Below are 19,950 nucleotides of genomic sequence, written 5' to 3' on the forward strand. Positions count from 1 at the left end.
ACCTTTCTTATTAGTTTTTTTTCTTTTGAGGTATAATTTTCATACAGTAAAATTCACCCAGTTTAGTATATACTGCTATGAGTTTTGACAGTTGCAAAGAGTTGTGTAACCACCACCACAATCAAGAAATGAAATACTTTCATCACCCCCAAATTGCCCGCCATGTCCCTTGTAGTCACCCCCTCCCAACATCCAGCCCCTCGAAACCACTGATCTGTTGTTCTCCATACCTGTGGCTTTGACTTTTCAAGACCATCATATAAAGGGCATCATATGGCCTTTTGAGTCTGGCTTGTCTCTTTATAGGGTCGCTTGTTTCACTATAGGGTCGCTTTGAGTCGGAATCGACTTGACAGGAAGTTTGTTTCACTCAGCATAACACATTTGAAAGCCATCTAAGCTATTGCATGTATCAATACTTCATTCCATTTTATTGCTGCGTGACATGGTTGGACCATAGTTTAGCCATTCATCCATCCACTGAAGGACATTGGGTTGTCTCCAGTTTTTGGTGACTATGAATAATGCTGATATAAACATTATTGTATAGGTTTTTGTGTGGATCATAAAGATGGTCCGTTCTGAGTTAAGTTTTGTGTAAGGTGTGGGGTATAGACTCTGGTTTACTTTTTTGCATGTGGATGTCCAGTTTTTCCAGTACTCCTGTAAAAACCATCCTTTCTCCACTGAATTGCGCTTACACTTTTGTCAGAAATCAATTGACCTTATTCGTGTGGCTCTGTCCTGGCTCTTGCTCTTTAAGCCCTTCCGTTGATATCTGGGTCTGTCTTTTTGCCAAAACCACACGCCTTATTACTGTAGTTTTATAGTAAGTCTTGAAATCAGGTTATGTGAATTCTCTTAATTTTTTTTTTTCTTGTTTCTTTTGGCTCATTTAGTTCCTTTGCCTTTATGTGTAAAATTTAGAATCAGCTTGTTGATTTCTACAAAAAAGATCTTTCTATACCAGTACTTTGTTATTAGTTTTTGTAATTGTATATTATTGTATCCACCCTCCCTGCTCACCTGGACTAGTGCATTTGCCTCCTTGGTATTGCACCTTCTGCCTTGGCCTCTTTCACCTCCTGTTCCGCAATCTGTTCTTCCTATGATGGCCAGAGGGAGTCTGTTAAGGACATCTCCCTCCTCTGTTCAGAACCCTCCATGGCTCCCAGCTCCCTTAGGGTTAAAGTCAGAGTCCTCACCACGGCCCACAAGGCCCTGCGTGATCTCGCCCCTGCTGCCCCATCACTTCCCTGTCCTCACCTCCCCCCACTCCTCCCTCACTTGCTCTGATGAGCTACACTGGACTCCTCACTGTTCCTGAAACAGGTCAGGCTCCGTCCCACCTCAGGGCCTTTGTACTTGCTGTTTCCTTCACCTGGAATGCTCTTCCCCTCAGATAGCCCTACATCTCATTTTGTCCCGTTTGTCAGGCCTCTGCTCAAATGTCCCATTCTCAAAGAGGCCTTCCCCGCCCACCCTGCTAAAATGTCCCTCTGTCACTTTGTTCCCTTTTACCACTTAATTTTTCTTGTCACTCACTGTCATTGTCCCATCTATTGGTTTATTGTCTGTCTTTCCCCACTTGAATGTGAGTGCTCTGAGTGTGGGGCCTTATTCCTGGGTATGCCCCAGCCCCTTGCATGGTGCCTGGCATGTGGTCGCTGCTCAGGTTGTTTGTCTTTTTATTGTTGATTGGCAAGAGTTTTTTATATTTCCTCGATACCAGTCCCTTATGAGATGCATAATTTGCAGATATTTTCTCCCATTATGTGAGCTTTTGTTTTCTTGATAGTGTTCTTTGAAGGATAAAAGTTTTACTTTTGATAAAGTCTCATTCAAGGGACTTTCGTTGCTTACGCTTTTGGTGTCACATCTGAGAAACTTTTGCCTAATCCAAGGTCCTGAAGATGTATATACTCCTGTGTTTTCTTCTGTTTTACAGTTTTAACTCTTTTAGGTTTGTGATCGATCTTCAGCTAATTTTTGTATATGATGTGAAGTACGGATCCAACTTTATATTTTTGCCCGTGGAAATCCAGTTGTATCACCACCATTTATTAAAGAGACTATTCTTTCCCCATCGAATTGTCTTCGTTCTTTCGTAAAAAATCACCTGACCAAAGGTGTATAGGTTTATTTCTAATACTGTCAGTTCTATTCCATTGATCTGTATGTCTGTTTTTATGCCAGTATCACTAAGTGTTGATTACTGCACCTCTCTATTAAGTTTTGAGATTAGCAAGTGTGAGTCTTCCAACTTTGCTCTTTATTTTTGAAGATTGTCTTGACACCTCTGAGTTCCTTGCTTTTCCGTATGAACTCTTAAGGTCAGCTTGTCAACTATTGCAAAACAGGCAGCTGGAATTTTGAAGGGATTGCTGCATTGAAATCTGTAGATCAGTTTGGGGAGTACTGCCATCTTAACAATATTAAGTCTTCCAGTTCTTGAATGTGGGAATGCCTTTCTGTTTATTTAGGTCTTCAATTTCTTTAAACGATTTTTTTTTTTTTTAGTTTTCCGTATACAACTCTTGGACTTTAGTTTGTTTTTAAGGATTTTATTCTTTACGATGCTATTATAAATGGTATTGTTTTCTTAATTTCATTTTTGGATTATTAGATCTTGCATCCTGAAAATTTGCTCATCATTTATTATCTCTTTTTTTGTTTTTGCAATTTTTTGGGGGGGGTCACTTCCTTAAATTTTCTCTATATAAGGTCATGTCATCTGGGAATGGAGGTAGTTTCTTCCTTTCCAATCCGGATACGTTTTATTTCTTTTTATTGCTTAATTACGTTATCTCGAACTTTAGTACGGTGCTGAATAGAAGTGGCGTGAATGGACATCTTTTGTTGCTCCTGATTTTATTAGGGGGAAAGCTTTCAGCCTACTTAGTAAACCACAAAGTACAATGTTGGCTGTGAGTTTTTTTGCAGGTGACCTTTATCTGGTTGAGTAAATTCCCTTCTGTTTCTAGTTTGTTCACTGTTTTTATCATGAAAGAGTGTTGGGTTTTTTCAAATGGTTTTTTTGCATCTGTTGAGATGATCATGTGGTTTTTGTCTTTTGTTCTGTTAATACAGTGTTTTGATTGGTTTTTGTATATTGAACCAGCCTTGCTTTCCTGGGATAAATCCCACTTAGTGATGGTATGTAATCCTTTTTCTATCTTGTTGGATTTGATTTTGTGTTTTGTTGGAGATTTTTTGTATTTATGTTCATAAGAGACATCAGTTTGTAGCTCTCTTCTGTTGTTTTTGTCTGGTTTTGCTATCAGGATAATATTGACCTCATAGAATGAGTTGGGAAGCATTCCTGTAGGACAGAGTAGAAGTGCTTTCTAGGGTTTCCAAGGCTGTAAATCTTTATGGAAGCAGACTGCCGCATCATTCTTCTGCAGAGCAGCTGGTGGGGCCAAACTGCCAGCTTTTCTGTTAGCAGCGGAGTGCTTAACCACTTGACTACTCCAAAAAAACTGTTGCTATTGAGTCGATTCGACTCATAGTGAACCTGTAGGACATGTGGTTTCCAAGGAGCAGCTGGTGGATTCGAACTGCCAGCCTTTTGGTTAGCAGCCAAGCTATTAACCACTTTGCCATCAGTGCTTCTTAAATATTTATTAAAATTCACTAGAGAAGCCACTTGGACCCGGGCTTTTTTTTGTGGGTAGTTTTTTTTTTTTTTTTAATTCAATCTCTAGTTATAGGTCTAATCAGATTATCTGTTTCTTCTTGTCTTCTTGAGTCAGTTTGGTGATTTATGTCTTTCTAGGAATTCGTCTATCTCATCTAGGTTATCTGCTAGTTTTCCTTTATAATCCTTTTTCACTTCTGTAAGGTTGGTGGAGGTGACCTCTCAGCAATTCCTGATTTGAGTAGTTTGGGTCCTCTCTCTTTTTTTCTTAGTCAGTGTAAAAAAATATTTGCCAAGTTTTGTTGATCTTTTCAAAGTACCAACTTTTGGTTTTGTTGACCTTCTCTATTTTCTCTTCTTTATTACATTTATCTCCTTCCTAATTATTATTTCCTTCTTTCTACTTGCTTTGGTTTGGTTTACTCTTCTTTTCCTAATTTCTTAAGGTAGAAAGCTAGGTTATTGTTTTGAGATTTTTCTTGTGTTTTAATATAGATATAGCTATAAATTTACCTTTAAGCACTGTTTTCATTGCCTCCCATGTTTTTTGGTATGTTGTATTTTCATTCATCTCAAAGTATTTTCTAATTTCCTCGTGATTTATTTTTTTGATCCATTGCTTATTTAGCAGTATGTTTAATTTTCACACTTTTGTGAATTCCCCAAATTTTCTTCTGTTATTGATTTCTAATTTCATTCATTGTGGTTAGAGAACATATTTTATAAGATTTCCGTCCTTTTAAATTTACTGAGGCTTGTTTTATGGCCTAACACGTGGTCTATCCTGGAGAGTGCTCCAGGCACACTTGATAAGGATGTATATTCTGTTGTTGGGTGAAGGGTGCTGTATATATCTGTTAAGTCTTCTTGGTTTATGGTGTTGCTCAGGCTTTATATTTCCTTGTTGATCTTCGGTCTAGTTGTCCTATCCGTTTTGAAGTCTCCAGCTCTTGTTGAGTGCCTATTTTTCCTTTGCCCCTTTTACAGCTGTGTAGTATTTTAAGGTCTGGCTGGGTCCACTTCATCCGGCCGTTCTCCTGGAGCTTTTAGGTTGTTTCTGGTTTTTCACCCTCGTGACAGAGCTTTGGAGGCTAACAGGCTTGTTGTACCCATGGCTGATCCCGGGAAGGGGGCTGCTGTGTTAGAGAGGAAGCAGGTTTAGAATCATCTTGTTAGGTCTGCCAGGAAAGGCTGTGCCAAGGTCATCCCCTATGGCACCAAGGAGAAGGGTACTGTGATTGTCATGGTGGTGCCAGGGATTCGCTTCTCTCTGACCTTGTTGCCCTTGTGAATTGGTCCGATGGAACTAGGGCCCTACTCTAACCACAACAAGAAGCTCAAACCTTGTGCTGGCCCCTAGGCTTCGCATGGCTTATCCTTCTAGTCCTGATGACAACCTGACAGTGTGGGTGCTGTTATCCCCATTTTACGGATGAAGAAATTGAGGGCCAGGGATATGATGGACTTTGCCCAGGTCACACAGCAATGCCATGGCTGAGCAGAGATTGGAATCTGGGCTCTCAACCACCAGTCTTCAGTTTTCCTGTCTTCAGAATCCTCATTCTGTTTTTCAAAGGCTGAGGCTGGAGTTGGCTTTTTTTTTTCCATTTTTGCTTCCGGCTGTGTGGTATGGTGACCAGGGTGTGGTGCCCAGACAGGAACAGGAATGAAGCAGGTTGGGCTGGCATCCACATTACCCAACAGGCTGTGCTGGGTGACATGTGAGTGGCTGCTGACTGTGGAGTCCAGGCTGCTTTCCCACCTACAGATAGCCTGGGGTAGCGGGAGGCTGTGGGGCTTAGTGGTCAGGAGGGCCACTGTTACCTGTGTGACTTTGGTTCAAGCGACTTACCCTCTCTAGCCTCAGTTTCCCCATCTGGAAAACAGGGCTGTTGAGAACACCCTAGACAGTGAGATGAGGGCCTCTGTCCATGGAGCTCAGCCCAGTGCCTGAGTGCCACGTGGACCCTGGAGATGCAAGCCCCTCTTGCTGTTTACTTCTCAGCAGGCATTTACTGAGCACCTGCTTTGTTCCAGACACTGCTGGGTGCTGGGGACATGGTGGTGAACAAGACAGGCAGGAAGTGCAGGTGCCAGGGTGCGAAAAGAGACAATGGGGGGAAAGGGACAGAGCCCAATGTGGAAGGGGACAGAGAGGACCTTTTCCTGGATGCGCCACCAAGCCAACGTCCAAATGAAGAGCAGAGAGAGCAGTGTGGGCGCCCAGTGGACGATGGCCCAGGCTGAGAGGACAGCCTGGTGTGAAGCAAGGAGGCCAGGGTGTCTGGAGCTGGGTGGGGCAGAGAGGTGACAAGGCGGATTGTACAGGGCCTTGTGGGCCGTGGGGAGGAGGTTGACTTGTGTTCCTAGTGTGGTGGAAGCCAGGGGGGCATTTAAGTGTGTGCACGGTGTGGTCTGACTTGTATTTTAAAAAGATCTGTCCCTGGCTGCGGAGGCATTGCTGTAACCTGGGCAACTTGGCTGAAGGAAGTTAGGGCAGAAAAGGGGAGAAGGGGATGGATCTGGGAACGTGTAGAACGGATTTGCTGACAGGCTTTAGGGATGAGGGAGAGAGGGGTCATGTACAACCCCAAGGCAGGGAGGTAAGGGCATCCTGTCTTGTGTGACACTGGTGGCCGTATTCCACCTGGATAACTTCTCGCAGAGTGGTACCCCATCACTTCGGAGAGGCTCTGGGAAAGAGAGAGGGTTGGGAGGGCACATTTATCCACAGAAGCCACTTGTCATGCTTGAAGGATTTGTGTTGGAAGAAGCCTGCACCGAGGCTTGTCCCCTGGTGGCTGGATGGTTCTGGAATGCTGGAGATAGCTGGAGCACTGCCTGTTTACCAGTGTTCTACTTACTGGTTCAGTTGGGCACATAAGGGTGGTGACCATCCCCAACTTGTCTGCCCTGGGCTCCAGCCGTATGCCCAGATGTGGTGACTAACACGCAGTGAATCCTCACTATGACCCCCACCTGAACTGTCTCCACCAGTCCTCTCCATACCCATTTTAAAGATGAGGAAACTGAGGCCCAGAGAGGCCCACAGTCACACAGCTGGCTGCAGTCCATCCCACTACTGTGTAGAGCAGTTAGGAGGATGCCAGGGCACCCACAGGGGTAGAATTGAGAGCTCCAGGTCCCAAAATGTGAGCAGGTTCTGGTTACCCTTGAAAACACTGCTTAGCTGACCCGGTTGCTTTGGGGCTTCTCCGTACAATTGGAAAACTACAAAATAGTTTGTCTAGTCTGTTGTTAGCTGCTATTGAGTTGGCCCCTGACTCACTGTGACCCCACGTACAACGGGATCAGACCATTGTGATTCACAGCGTTTTCATTGGCTGATTTTTCAGAAGTAGATCTCGAGGCCTTTCTTCCTAGATTGTCTTAGTCTGGAAGCTCCACTGAAACCTGTTCAGCATCATAGCGACACGCAAGCCTTCACTGACAGACAGGTGGTGGCTGCGCATGAGGTGCGTTGGCTGGGAATTGAACCCAGGTCTCTTCCACGGAAGGTGAGAATTCTGCCACTGAGCCACCACTACCCCCGTGTGTATTTTGTTGTTGGGTGACGTCAAGTTGATTCCAATTCATAGCGTGCCTCTAGGACAGAGTAAAACTGTCCCATTGAGTTTTCTAGGCTGTAATCTTTTTTTTTTTTTTTTTAATTTTTATTGTGCTTTAAGTGAAAGTTTACAAATCAAGTCAGTCTCTCACATATAAACTTATATACACCTTACTCCATACTCCCACTCACTCTCCCCCTAATGAGTCAGCCCGCTCCCTCCTTCCAGTCGCTCCTTTAGTGACTGTTTTGCCAGTTTCTAAACCCCCTACCCTCCTATCTCCCCTCCAGACAGGAGATGCCAACACAGTCTCAGGTGTCCACCTGATACAAGTAGCTCACTCCTCATCAGCATCTGTCTCCAACCCATTGTCCAGTCCCTTCCATGTCTGATGAGTTGTCTTCGGGAATGATTCCTGCCCTGGGCCAAAAGAAGGTTTGGGGACCATGACCACCGGGATTCTTCTAGTCTTAGTCAGACCATTAAGTCTGGTCTTTTTACGAGAATTTGGGGTCTTCATCCCACTGCTCTCCTGCTCCCTCGGGGTTCTCTGTTGTGTTCCCGGTCAGGGCAGTCATCGGTTGTGGCTGAGCACCATCTAGTTCTTCTGGTCTCAGGATGATGTAGTCTCTGGTTCACGTGGCCCTTTCTGTCTCTTGGGCTTGTAATTACCTTGTGATCTTGGTGTTCTTCATTCTCCTTTGATCCAGGTGGGTTGAGACTCATTGATGCATCTTAGATGGCCGCTTGCTAGTGTTTAAGACCCCAGATGTCACATTTCAAAGTGGGATGCAGAATGTTTTCTTAATAGAATTTATTTTGCCAATTGACTTAGATGTCCCCTGAATAGGCTGTAATCTTTATGGGAGCAGATAGCTAGGGTCTTTTCTCTTACAGAGCTGCTGGGTGGATTCGAAGCACTGACCTCTCAGTTAGCAGCAGAGTGCTTAGCCATTGTACCACCAGGACTCCTGTTTGTGTATTATAAAAACTCATTGCCATTGAGCTGATTCCGACTCATAGTGACTCTGTGGGACAGGGTAGAGCTGCCCCATAGAGCTTTCAAGGCTATGATCTTGACAGAACCAGGCTGCCACATCTTTCTCCTTCCAAGCAGTTGGTGGGTTTGAACTGCCAACCTTTTGGTTACCAGCCGACGCTTAACCACTGCGCCGCTAGGGCTGCTTTCTTTGTGTTATAAAAGACCAAAATTCAAATCACGGAAAAGGCTATAAAACAGAAAGCGATATTAAGCCTCTTACCCTTTCCATCCACGGGTGGCCTCCATCAGGTGTTTGGGGTGTCTCCTCCAAGCTTATTTTCCATACACAGGAAACCTCGAAATTGCGTTGCATTTTGCTTTCAGCAACACGGCCTGGAGAGTTTCCCAGACTATTTCCAGAATTTATTTTGCCGGTACCCTGCTGCTGAACATGCAGGCCATTCACAGTTTGGCTCTTTGAAAAGGATGGCACAGAAGTACTGCTGGCCATCCTTGCAAATGCACTCAGGCTGTGGAGTCTTCAGGCGCGGCACCTATGATGTTGTGCACCAGGTATGGTTCTGTGGCTGGGCCCCACCACAGGACAGGACCCTTACCACCCCTGCCCTCAAGTTGCTGGTGTTCCATTTGGGGTACACATAAATAAGCAAATAAACCGGAAAGGCACCAAAAAGTGAGCAGGACTATGAAGAATTAAAACAGGGCGATGTGGGCTGGGGAGTGACCAGAGGACTGACAAACGTCTCTGAGTTGAGTCCTGAATGGCCAGAGGAAACCAGCATTGCTGAAGGGCTTGGAGCTGGTCGTTTCAGGCAGGGGAACAGCACTGCAAAGACCCTGAGGCACAAGTGTGTTTGGCCTCCTTGCTGTTCCTTGACCACCAATGTGGCTGGAGTGGAGGGACACCAACGTGGCAGGGAAGTGATGGGCAGGTAGCTCAGGGCCTGTGGGCCACGGGGAGGACTTTGGAGGCCTCAGAGGCTGTAAGCAGAGGGTCATGTTCTGACTCACACAGTTGAGTTTTACTGTGATTTTATGGAGTGAATGCTTGATTTGGAGCACAGCGGTAAGAACTTTGTAAACCCAGCTACTCTCTGAGGTAGGTGGCATTCTTCCCATTTAATAGGTGTGGAAACAGGCACAAAGTGTTGACTTGACCTGCTCAGATTTTCCAGAAAGGAAATGGCCTGGATGTTAGCTACAGTCTGGAGAGTCCCAGAGCGGAGGCCTTCAGTGGGCCTCTTCCTCCTTTGGCTCCTTATCAGATTGACCAGGAGCAGGTGACACTAGATCTTAAGTGCCAAGGGTGGGGCTCACTGTGTTGGCTGTGGGATTCCTGAGCAGGGAGGAGTGTGTGGAGGTGGGGCCCAGGAGTGAGATTGTGACAGCCATGGAGGCACTGACCTCCTCCACCATTGTCTAAGCGTCAGTTTCCTCATCGGTAGCATGGCAGGATTGTTCATTCATCCCATCGTGTCCAGCTCTGTGTTGGTGCCAGGGAGAAAACCAAGAATGTGCCAGACAAAGGACCCTGCCCTCGCAAGCCTACGCCTCTAATAGGGGGTAAGGAAGCCAAATGACAGCCAGGTGAACAGATCAGTAAACTGGAAGATGGCAGTTAGGAGTGGGGTTGAGCAGGTGGTGTGTGCGAAGCAGAGTAGGAGGAGACTTTTTGCCAGGGCCTGGCAGCAGGTCACGTGAATGCCGCAGGAAGAGAGGTCCACGCTGAGGGAATAGCCAGTGCAAAGGCCCTGAGGTGGGACCGTGCTTGGTGCATTTGGGAACATGGAGGAGGCCTGTGTAGCTGGAGTGTCGAGTGGTGGGGACGGGTGAGGGCAAGGGGGTGAAGCGGAAGATCATTCAGGGGCCTGTGGACCAGGAGGGGAGGACTTGGGCTTTTTTCTCAAGTGAGGTGGGAGCTGTGGGAGGGCTGTGAGCAGAGAGGGGACATTGCTGGACCAGTGTCCTCAGGCTCCCTCTGGCCACTCTGGGGTGAGGGCAAGGAGCCTGGGAGGCAGCGGCTGCACTGGTCCAGGTGCAGTGATGGCAGTAACTGGGCCCTGGCCTTGGACATGGGAAGAAGTAGGAGGAAACAGGTTCTATTTGGAGATGGAGCCAGTGGCACTGCTGGATGGGGTGGGGAGTGTGTAACCACCTTCCTGCCCGTTGGAGATGGCCATGTGGATATGCTGGTTTCTGCCTAGGAGACACCAAAGTTGGGCTGGGCACTGCAAGGGCGTGGGCACCCATGTGGTGCGTTCTAGTGGAACCACAAAGGAGACCAAGGCCCCTGTTACGGGTAGGGGAAAGGGCCTGCCTCATTGCAACCCACCCCTTTCTCACCGAATGGCCTGGACAAACCCTGAAACTCTGAGCTTTAGTTTCTCTGTCTGTTAAATAGAAGTGATGGTCCTGACGTCATCCTTTTGGGTTTATTCGAGGATTTGCAAGATGTTGCCCAAGAAGGTTACAGCCAGGCTGGGCAGGCAGCTGGTGCTCCCTATACGGGGGTCTTATCGGAGCCCTGAGAGAGTGGAGCAGGCATGAATGGGGGCCTAGAATGTGGTGCTTCCTCTGGGGTGCTCTGGCTATGGCCTGCACTGTGCTAAGGACTAGTATCCTGATGAGTCCCCTTAGCTACCTGCAGGCTTTCGGAAACTGTGCATGAAAGGAGCCTGCGATATATGGCAGTGAGGAAGGGATCCCAGCCCATGGCCTTGGTGGGCCTCTTGCCAGCTGCAGGCTGCTCAGGTGCCATGAGGCCTGGGCCCTGGGCAAACTTAGTTGTGGGATGGGCGCCCTCTGATTCATCACTGCCTTATCCCTGTTGTCCCTGTCCTGGGCAGGCCGCCTGCTTGCCTGCCCCCGACCCCCAGCCCAGCCTGGCTTTTGGCCTTTGTTGTTCCTGCCCCCACCCTCGCCTGTCCCCACCCTCTTGGGGCTGGAAGTCAAAGGGCTCTCGGTTGGGCTTTGTGTTCTGTTCAAAAGGCAGTAAATAAACTGCCCGGCTTCTGATGTGCTGATGTGCGTGTGGTGCCCTTCCCTGTCACCCCCAGCGAGAAAAAAAAAAAAAAGTTGCCATCCAGTTGATTCTGACTCATAGCGACCCTATAGGACAGAGTAGAACTGCCCGGTAGAGTTCCAACGAGCACCTGCTGGATTCAAATTGCCGATGTTTTGGTTAACAGCCGAGCTCTTAACCATTACACCACCAGGGTGGAGAGGGGCCCGTTTTATAGAACTTGGGAGCAGGCTCCGAGGGGGTGAAGCCCCTTGCTGTGGAAAGGGGGCGTCCTCCCAGCCCACAGATGCTCAAGCCAATGCTCCGAGAGGGTGGAGACCTACCAGAGCCACATGCTCACAAGGCAGAGTTGGCATTTGAACCGAGGCTGTATGGCTCCAGAGTCCATGTCCTCCAGTTTCCTCAGCAAACACTGAGCACCTGCTGTGTGCCAGGCCTGTTCTAGGTGCTGAAAACCCCTTGGGGAACAGGCAGGTGATGACTGCCTGCCACAGGCCAAGGCCCCTGAGGCCTTATGGGTGGGGGGGGAAGGGGTACATTCCACAGCACCTGTGCTGGAGGGTAGGTAGGCAGGCCCTGTGGGGAAGGGACTCCTGGCAGAGGGAACAGCCCCTGCAAAGGCTTGGAGCAGTCCCAGAGGCATGGGGTGCAGAGGGCAAGGCGGGGTGGTGTGGGATGGGCAGGGTGGGGCTGAGCATAAGGGGATAGATCAGAGTTGACCAGTCATGTGGCCTCTGTGGGGGTGGGGGCGGGGGGGGGAAGGCCTTTGTTTTAGAAAGATAACTGGGAGGGAACCCCGGGGCCAGGCTTTGTAGTTAGTTACCTGGGACTCATGGCAACCCCATGTGGGCAGAGTACAACTGCTCTGTAGGGTTTTCAAGGCTGTGACCTTTCAGAAGCAGATCACCAGGCCTGTCTTCTGAGGTGCCTCTGAGTGGGTTCGAACTGCCGACCTCTCGGCTAGTAGTCAGACACTTAATTGTGCTACCCAGGGACTCCTCTATCAGGTGCTGAAATGATAATAATTAACACTTATTCAGCACCTCCCGTATGCCCAGCCCTGTTCTAGGCACGAAGCGTGTAGCAGGAAACAGAATAGAGAAAAATCCTGTCCTTGGGGAGTCTACATGGTGGGGAGCAGGGGAGCCAGACCAGAAGCAAGTAAGTGACATGTAGAGTATGTTAGTGCTGTGGAACCAAACAAATACCAGGAGAGGGGTTGGAACTCTGATTGGGGGTGGCAGCCTCTCTGGGGAGGGATCATTTGAGTCAGAAGCTGAGGGAGCCAGCCCACCAGGGTCCGATTTTCCTCCTTGCACCCAGCTACCCCTGAGGTGGGTGGAGTCATTGCCCTCTTACTAACCAGAGAGGCAGGGAAGCCAGCCTGAGGCCACACAGCACACAGCGTATAGCAGCATTGTGGAAGTGGGTGAGGGGGTGGGCAGCTTTCAGTTCCAGTGAGGGGTGTGGGGGAGGTCAAGGAGGAGGAAGCAGATGACTGAGGCCTGAAAGTCACTTCCAGATCAGTGGACAGTCAGCATTCCTTCTGGCAGAGCTGCTTAGGAGGCCAGAAGGCGCCAGTCGGGCTTCTGCTGCTGTGTTCTAGATATACTTTGATGGGCCTTAGGGCAGGGGCCCCTTGGAGATTTCTGGGCCTGGTGTAGGGGCCTTTTTTTGGAGCTGTCCTGGCCGAGGGTGGGTATCCTTCAGCCTCTTTCCTGCAGGCCTTCCTTCCTTTGCCCTGTCTTTTCCCCCTGGTCATCCTTCTGGCTCTGGTACTACACCTCCAGCCAGAGGCATAATGGGGGCGTGAGGGGTGGCAGAGAGGGACACTTACCCCCAGGGGCAAGTCGAGGGGGGGTGCCAGTGGCTTCACTAGTGGTGTGAAGGGTGAGGGCTGCACCGGGTGACACTGTCAGAGGAGGTGGCACCACACGGTCCAGAGATATGTCTGACCAAGTTACACTGTGCAAGGACTTGAGCTGCTCCAGAAAGCCTGTGCCCACTTCAGCCATGTTTCAGTGCTGCTCTCTGCTGCCGGTGCTCTCAGTGTCTGCTGGGATGATTCCCCGGCCTGGAGGCGCTGCTCATGCTTCCGCAGTGGCGGCCTGGGCCTCCCCAGAGCCCCCTGTCAACCTGCCTCTGCCCTTCTCCTTTTTGTCTCCACTATCAACATCTCTTTGGCTTGAAATTTGGGGGTGGGTGTGCAACTTAGAGATCACCCTTGGGCACATATTACCCTTGCTCTGCCCTTGCCCGTAGCCCTAGAAGGCCTTCCTCCCCACATGTGCCCAGAGCTCGTGGGGCTTCTCTTGGGCATCACCCTCGCCCTCCTGTTTGTCAGAGGCTCTAACTATCTGTTGTCTTTGCTGGACGATGGTGGTGTCTGGGGCCTCACCATTGTCCTCCTGGTGCCTGGCACCCCAGAGGCATCCAGGGAACAGTCACAGGACAGCACATGCAAACGCCAGTGGGTTAAAGCCTTGTCCTGTCTGGGGAGACACCCATGGCTCCCATGTCCGATGGGCCTGCCAAGAGGCCAGGCAGCCTGATGGTAAGAGGGGTCAAACTCTGCCACTCATGGGCTCTGTGATCTTGGGCAGGCACCCAGCCTCTGGGAATCTGTAAAATGGAGCTGATGGACTGATCTCATTGGATTCTTATCAAGATTAAATGGGTTCATCCACAGAGTTTTCACCTCCTTGTCTGACACACAGGGAGCAGTTGATAACTGTTAGGTATTCTTTTTTTAAATAATTTTTGGGTTGATAATCCATATGGATGGTGTAGAATTCAGAGATACTTGAGATGTGCTGTGACTCTCCCTCCTAGCCCATCCCCAGCCACCTGGCCCTCTCCTCTGAGCGTATGTGAATTTATAAACAAATACACATGGGCTCTATTTTTTTCTGTTTTGTTTACTTCAGTCATAAACACTGATGCTGTTCTACAGCTTTTTTTTTTTTTTTCTTACTTATTACACCTAAGGGGAAGTTTCATATTGAGAGAGAAAGCATTTTTTTCTTTTTTTCTTCTGTGGCTGCACAGTGTTTTGGATGGACTGTAATTTAACTAGTCCCTACTGACGGGCTTTGAAGTTCTTTAGATGCGAGCTGTTCTTTTTATTGGAAGGTGAACAAGATTGTAATGAATTTCGTGTGCGAATTTTAGTGGAATGTTCACTTGGTACTGTTTATCTGAATTTTCATGTGTACCTCCTCCTGGACTTACTTGTACTCGTGACCTTTTTATTGAGATTTAACTTGATATGGCAAATTGGTAAATTGTACAAATGTTAAGTGTACATAGTGATTTTTTTTTTTTAAATAAACGCGTGCACCCTTGGTAACCTCCGGGCAGATCAAGGTACAGAAGTTTTTCATCATCCCAGAAAATTTCCTCTCATGCTTCTTCTGAGTCAGTTAAAGTTCAAGTCTACCCTATGACTCGACAAGAGAAACAAGGGCATATGTCTACAAAAAGGCATGTATGAGAATGCTTACAGTAGCTTTATTTGTAAATGGCCCCAAACTGGAAAGACCTCAAATGTCCATCAACTGGTGGACAGATAAATGAACTGTGGTCCATCCATGCAGTGGAGCAGGACTTGGCAAAGAAAAGGCCACCCACAGCAACCGTGGGTACCCCCAGCAACCTGGAGACTCCCACAGACACGATGGTGGTGGCTCCATGTATGCGCTTCTCCTGTGTGGTTTGGTCCCTGATAGTGCTCTGCTCGTACACTTCAAAAAGAAGAGTTGAAGAGGTAGAATGGACAAATTCTTGTCAATAGCACCCACTGCGACACCATGCCTCCGATGTGCATGGTGTTTCGTGTCACTGCCTCTCAGGTCCCTGCCTGTGAGCCAGGCAGCCTGGGGCTCCAGGAGAGCCAGGGCCATGTGTGGTGGCTGGGAAGTTAACAGCCCCCAGGAGGCCCCTGTGTCCCCTGGAGAGCCTGCTGGCATGCCCTCTTGCAGCAGCAGCCTAATGTCTGCCATCAAGTGGCATTGCTCTGCTGGAGACGCCGGAACACCCTTGCTGGGGCCACGTGACCTGTGCCTGTCCTCCTTGTTCTTTCCCCAACTGGCCCACTGTGCCTCCAGGTTACACGTGGCTCAGAGAAGCCTTTCCTTTCTGCGGTGAAGTGAGTTCTTTTATGTGGCCTTTTGCATTGGTTCTTGGCAAAAACAATTTGAGAGATTTTTCCCGTAAGCCCTGAGGAGTTACCTCTGCTCTAGTTTTTTACCCCAGAGGGTTTGTTACTTTTGTCTAGGTTGTTTGACATTGCCTGGGTAAGCTTTAACCAACTTGATTTGATACTTTTTGCCTGGTCCTGGGCTATAGCCTGTCCTGTGGCTGGTATGCACCTTGCAAGGATTGGTCAACAGACTATGCAAATAAAGTATCTGTGGCATACTGAGAGGGGATTGGTCAGTTCATGGTCCTGGTAGGAGGGCCATGCCTTGAAATTGGCAAGGAGTTTGTATATATAAGCAGCCAACCCCACAGAGGTTTTTTTTGGAAAAAAAAAACAGGAAGAAAGAAGCAGGTAGAACTTGAGAGAGAGGAGGCAAGGAACCTCCTAAAAAAGCTGTAACATGGATCAAGGATGTAACACTACAGATCATGACAGGCCCAGAGGGGCCCTGAGGTAGAGCCGAAGGCAGGGAGGCCAAAGGCAGAGGGGCCTGTCCTGAGGGGGCTGAGAGGAAGCCTGTCCACAGGGCGCCGAGAGGAGCTGAGAGAGCTGTCTTGCGCTTAAGAAGGGAGGACTGTGCTCTCCGTTTTGGGGGAGCCTTCCTGACCCTGAGTTGTACCTTGTTACTTCCTTAATAAGCCACTTAACTGTAAGTGTGGACTGTGAGTTCTGTGTGGCCGTCAAAATGGATTATCGAACGCAGCAAAGAAGTAGAGAGTACCGTGGGAGGGACAGCTGATGTCGTAATTGGTAAAAAGATTGGAGAGTGGAGATATGTCTGACCTCCACCTCATAGGAATCAGCTTTGGGCTGATCCTGGTCATTATCACTCCTGAAGTTAGGTTATGATCCTACTACTACTACCACCATTCTACACTGACCATCCAAGCGCCCAACTAAGTACCCCCAAAGTGTCTTCTTAGCAGTAACCCCTCATCCCCATCCGAATGTTGGTGCCAGTGTCCCCAGTATCTCCAACAGTGGTGATCCAAAAACCAAACCAAACCCAGTGCCGTCGAGTCGATTCCGACCCATAGTGACCCTATAGGACAGAGTAGAACTGCCCTGTAGAATTTCCAAGGAGCGCCTGGCGGATTCGAACTGCTGACCCTTTGGTTAGCAGCCGTAGCACTTAACCACGGCACCACCAGGTAGACAGTGAATAATCCTTGAGTAAATGAGCCTATGACCTTGGTCAGGTCATGCATCCTCTCTGTGTCTCAGTCTCCTCATCGCTTGAATAGGAATAGTAGTAGTACTCCACCACAGAGTTGTCAGCGTGAAACATGGCACATGGTGTAAGGTGCTTGGCATGGGGCCTGTAGTATTCCATGGGCCCTTTGTCATCCTCTGGAACATGAGGTGCCGTCTGGCACTTGAGGCGTGGAGGGTTGGCTGTGCCCCAGGGCCGTGGGAGGCAGGATGCAGTGCAGAGGCAAGGGGTTCCAGGGTCTCCGTCATGTCCTCGGATGTGCTCTGCTCTGCCTCAGGCCCTACCTCCCTCTCTCTCTCTCACACACTGCTCAGTCCATCTCAGGTCCGTGGCTGTCTGCTTCCTAAACTGCTTCAGCTTCTGTCCAGAACCTGTTCACTGCCCTCTATGTTCCTGCCTCCCCAGTCCAGCCCCTATCATCCCTGGCCTGGACCATTGCTGTCACCTCCTGCCTGGCTTTCACCCCCACCGTTGCCCCATGGCAGCCACAGGTCTTTTAAATGCACATATCTGTTATAATCTGGCTGTACCTGAGCCCCATGGGTGGCCCAGCTCTCTAGAATCATGACCAGACTCCTCACTGAGGCCGCACCACCCCTGACCCATCCATCCCTTCAGCCCTGTGACTCCAGGCAACTTCTCCTTCAGCGCCTGCTCACTGCAGGCTGGGTTGTCCCTGCGTGTGCTACCACATCCCTGCACCCAGTCCAGAGGTGGCAGTGCTAAACATGGTCGGAGAACCAGCAGGCTGATGAAACTTGAACGCCATCGTGCACGGCATGTGGCAAGGGTGTGTCTCCACCTTCATTCCGCCCACTGGGTGTATAAGGTCCCAGGATTGCTGACACCCACCCTTGGCTGAGAACCATTGACTTCCCTCATCTGGGGCCTCCATAGCCCCCGCCAGTGCAGGTAGGGCACCCCCCTGAGGCACTGTGGTCATCATAGAGCTGGAGGATCACGATGCTGTTGGTCTTGCTGTATATGGAACATTACACACACCCAGCACCAGTTGTGCTTCATCCTGCATGAATTTCGGACAGTTGAAGCGTTCATTTAGGCACAACCTTGTTTGAAATTCCCTCAGCCTAGAACCTTACTCCTAAAACAACAAAGAGCCCTTTGCACGACTTCTAATATACTGTGAACATTCTGATTCTTTCTTCAGAGCCTGCCTGGACCTCTGCCCTTTCCTCCCCTTTCTTAATGATGGAGCCCTGGTGGCGCAGTGGTTAAGAGCTGGGCTGCTAACCAAAAGGTCAGCAGTTCAAATCCTTCAGCTGCTCCTTGGAAACCCTATGGGGGCAGTTCTACTCTGTCCTATAGGGTCACTATGAGTTGGAATCGACTTGATGGGAATGAGTTATTTTTTTGTATTCTTAATGGTACAGCGTTGGGCGTTGGGGTGTGTCAGGGATGAGAGCTCTCCTTCCCAGCAGAGAGGTGTTCTTCTGGTCGTCCTACTTTTCTCGAAGCCAGGTGCGTGCATTTAGTATAAGTTGGTGCAGGCTCCTTGCTTGCTCTAGGGTGGTTGTGCCTGAGTGTTTACGTAGTAAAATACACAGGATATATATTTTAATTAAGCAGCTTTATTGAGATACACTTGATGTACAGTGAACGTCACCTATTTTAAGTTCAGTGAGTTCTAATAAATTTACAGAGTTGTGCAAACATCACCACAGTCCAGTTTTTAGAACATTTCCATCCCCTTGGGAAGCTCCCTCCTGCCCTTTTGTAGCTAATCCCTTTTACCAGCCTCAGCCCGCCACTCTTCTTTGTTCAACCCTATAGATTTGCCTTTCTCTGACATGAAATACATCATATTTTTCATTGACTATTGTCATTAGGTGACATTGAGTTGACTCTGACTCATAGCGACCCCATGTGCAACAGAATGAAATGTTGCCTGGTCCTTGACTCAATAGCAACAGGGTTTTTAAGAAGCCCTAGTGGCACAGTGGTTAAGCACTCTGCTGCTAACTGAAAGGTCGGCAGTTTGAACTCCCCGGACTCTCTGTGAGAGAAAGATGTGGCAGTCTGCTTCCGTAAGATTACAGCTGTGGAAACCCTGTAGGGCAGTTCTACTCTGTCCTGTGGGATTGCTATGAGTTGGAATCTGCTCAACGGCAATGCGTTTGGTTTTTGCCGTTGACTACTTTCCTTCTATTTTGCCTTTAGATTGTATACATGGCATTATATTAATTAATAAATGTATATAGGGAGTTCATTGATCTCTTTTTGTATGTAGGAGATCATCAAAATATTTGTTAAGGAGAGGGCCCTCTGGGCATGTTAGAGCCCAGAGCGTGTGTGGCAGCTATGTGAAACCTGTAGGCAACAAGAATCACTTCTATTGACCTCTGACCTTCAATCCAGTCCCTACCTCCACCCCAGGTGTCCTCAGGACCCTCCAAGGCCAGAGTGCTCCCCAGTCCCAAACTGGGGGTGGTGCCTTTGCTAAGATTACCCAAATTGCCCAGTTTGCAAGAGGGCAATCTCACACCATGTGTGATCACACTTCCTGCCCTACGAGATAGACGCGTGAGTAATTTCTCTCCCTTTTCCCCCCCCCCCGCTCACAGGGACTTCCTTCCCCGCGGTTCAGGAATCGTCACACGGCGGCCTCTCATTCTGCAGCTCATCTTCTCAAAAACAGGTATGGTGGGGCGGCCTGCAGGCAGCCAGCTTCTGCAGGACATGAACCTGGACACAGGTGTCCAGGATCAGGGGCTGAGGGAGGAATCTTGAGTCCTGGGCTGTTGTTTGAGTTCACGTTTTCTACTTATGTATGTAGGGAAGTTGAAGAACAGTTCAGCAAACACCCACATGCCCATAAGGAGAGTCAGTGACTGACCAGGCTCCAGTCGGCCATATTTGCCATAGAGTTTCCAAGGAGCACCTGGTGGATTCGAACTGCCAACCTTTTGGTTAGCAGCTGTAGCACTTAACCACCATACCACCAGGATTTCCTTATATATTGTAGAGAGTGCTTTTTTGCTGATCATTTCAAAACCAGTAGCAGATACTGTGGCACCTCAGCTAAATACTCCAGTGTGCTTCCCATTGAAATAAGGACACTCTTCTGCATAGCCACAGTCAGAACCGCACCCAAGAGGAGGACTCACTCCTGACTGTTACCTAATGTGTCCGGTCTATATTCACAGGTTCCCAGTCTTCCCTCAGATGTCTTCCCTGGCTGGCTTTACACCTGCTGTCATCGATCCTATCACATGCTCCATTGCAGTGGCTCCTGTTTTAAATAGAGCAGAATCCTCACCCATTACTTAACAGCACTGACTTTT

General features: G+C 48.7%; 1 protein-coding gene across 7 annotated transcripts in view; it reads left to right on the forward strand.

Moving 5' to 3' along the window:
- Positions 1–19,950, forward strand: part of DNM2 (dynamin 2) — a 94,922-nt gene that overhangs the window by 14,140 nt on the left and 60,832 nt on the right. For all 7 annotated transcript variants that reach the window (XM_049876890.1, XM_049876888.1, XM_049876892.1 and 4 more), the window contains exon 2: positions 19,231–19,304. In XM_049876890.1, coding sequence (XP_049732847.1) covers positions 19,231–19,304 — 74 coding nt within the window. The remainder of the gene's footprint in view (positions 1–19,230; positions 19,305–19,950) is intronic.

Source organism: Elephas maximus, chromosome 3 (assembly GCF_024166365.1).
Source record: "Elephas maximus indicus isolate mEleMax1 chromosome 3, mEleMax1 primary haplotype, whole genome shotgun sequence".
NCBI classification, from domain to species: domain Eukaryota; kingdom Metazoa; phylum Chordata; class Mammalia; order Proboscidea; family Elephantidae; genus Elephas; species Elephas maximus.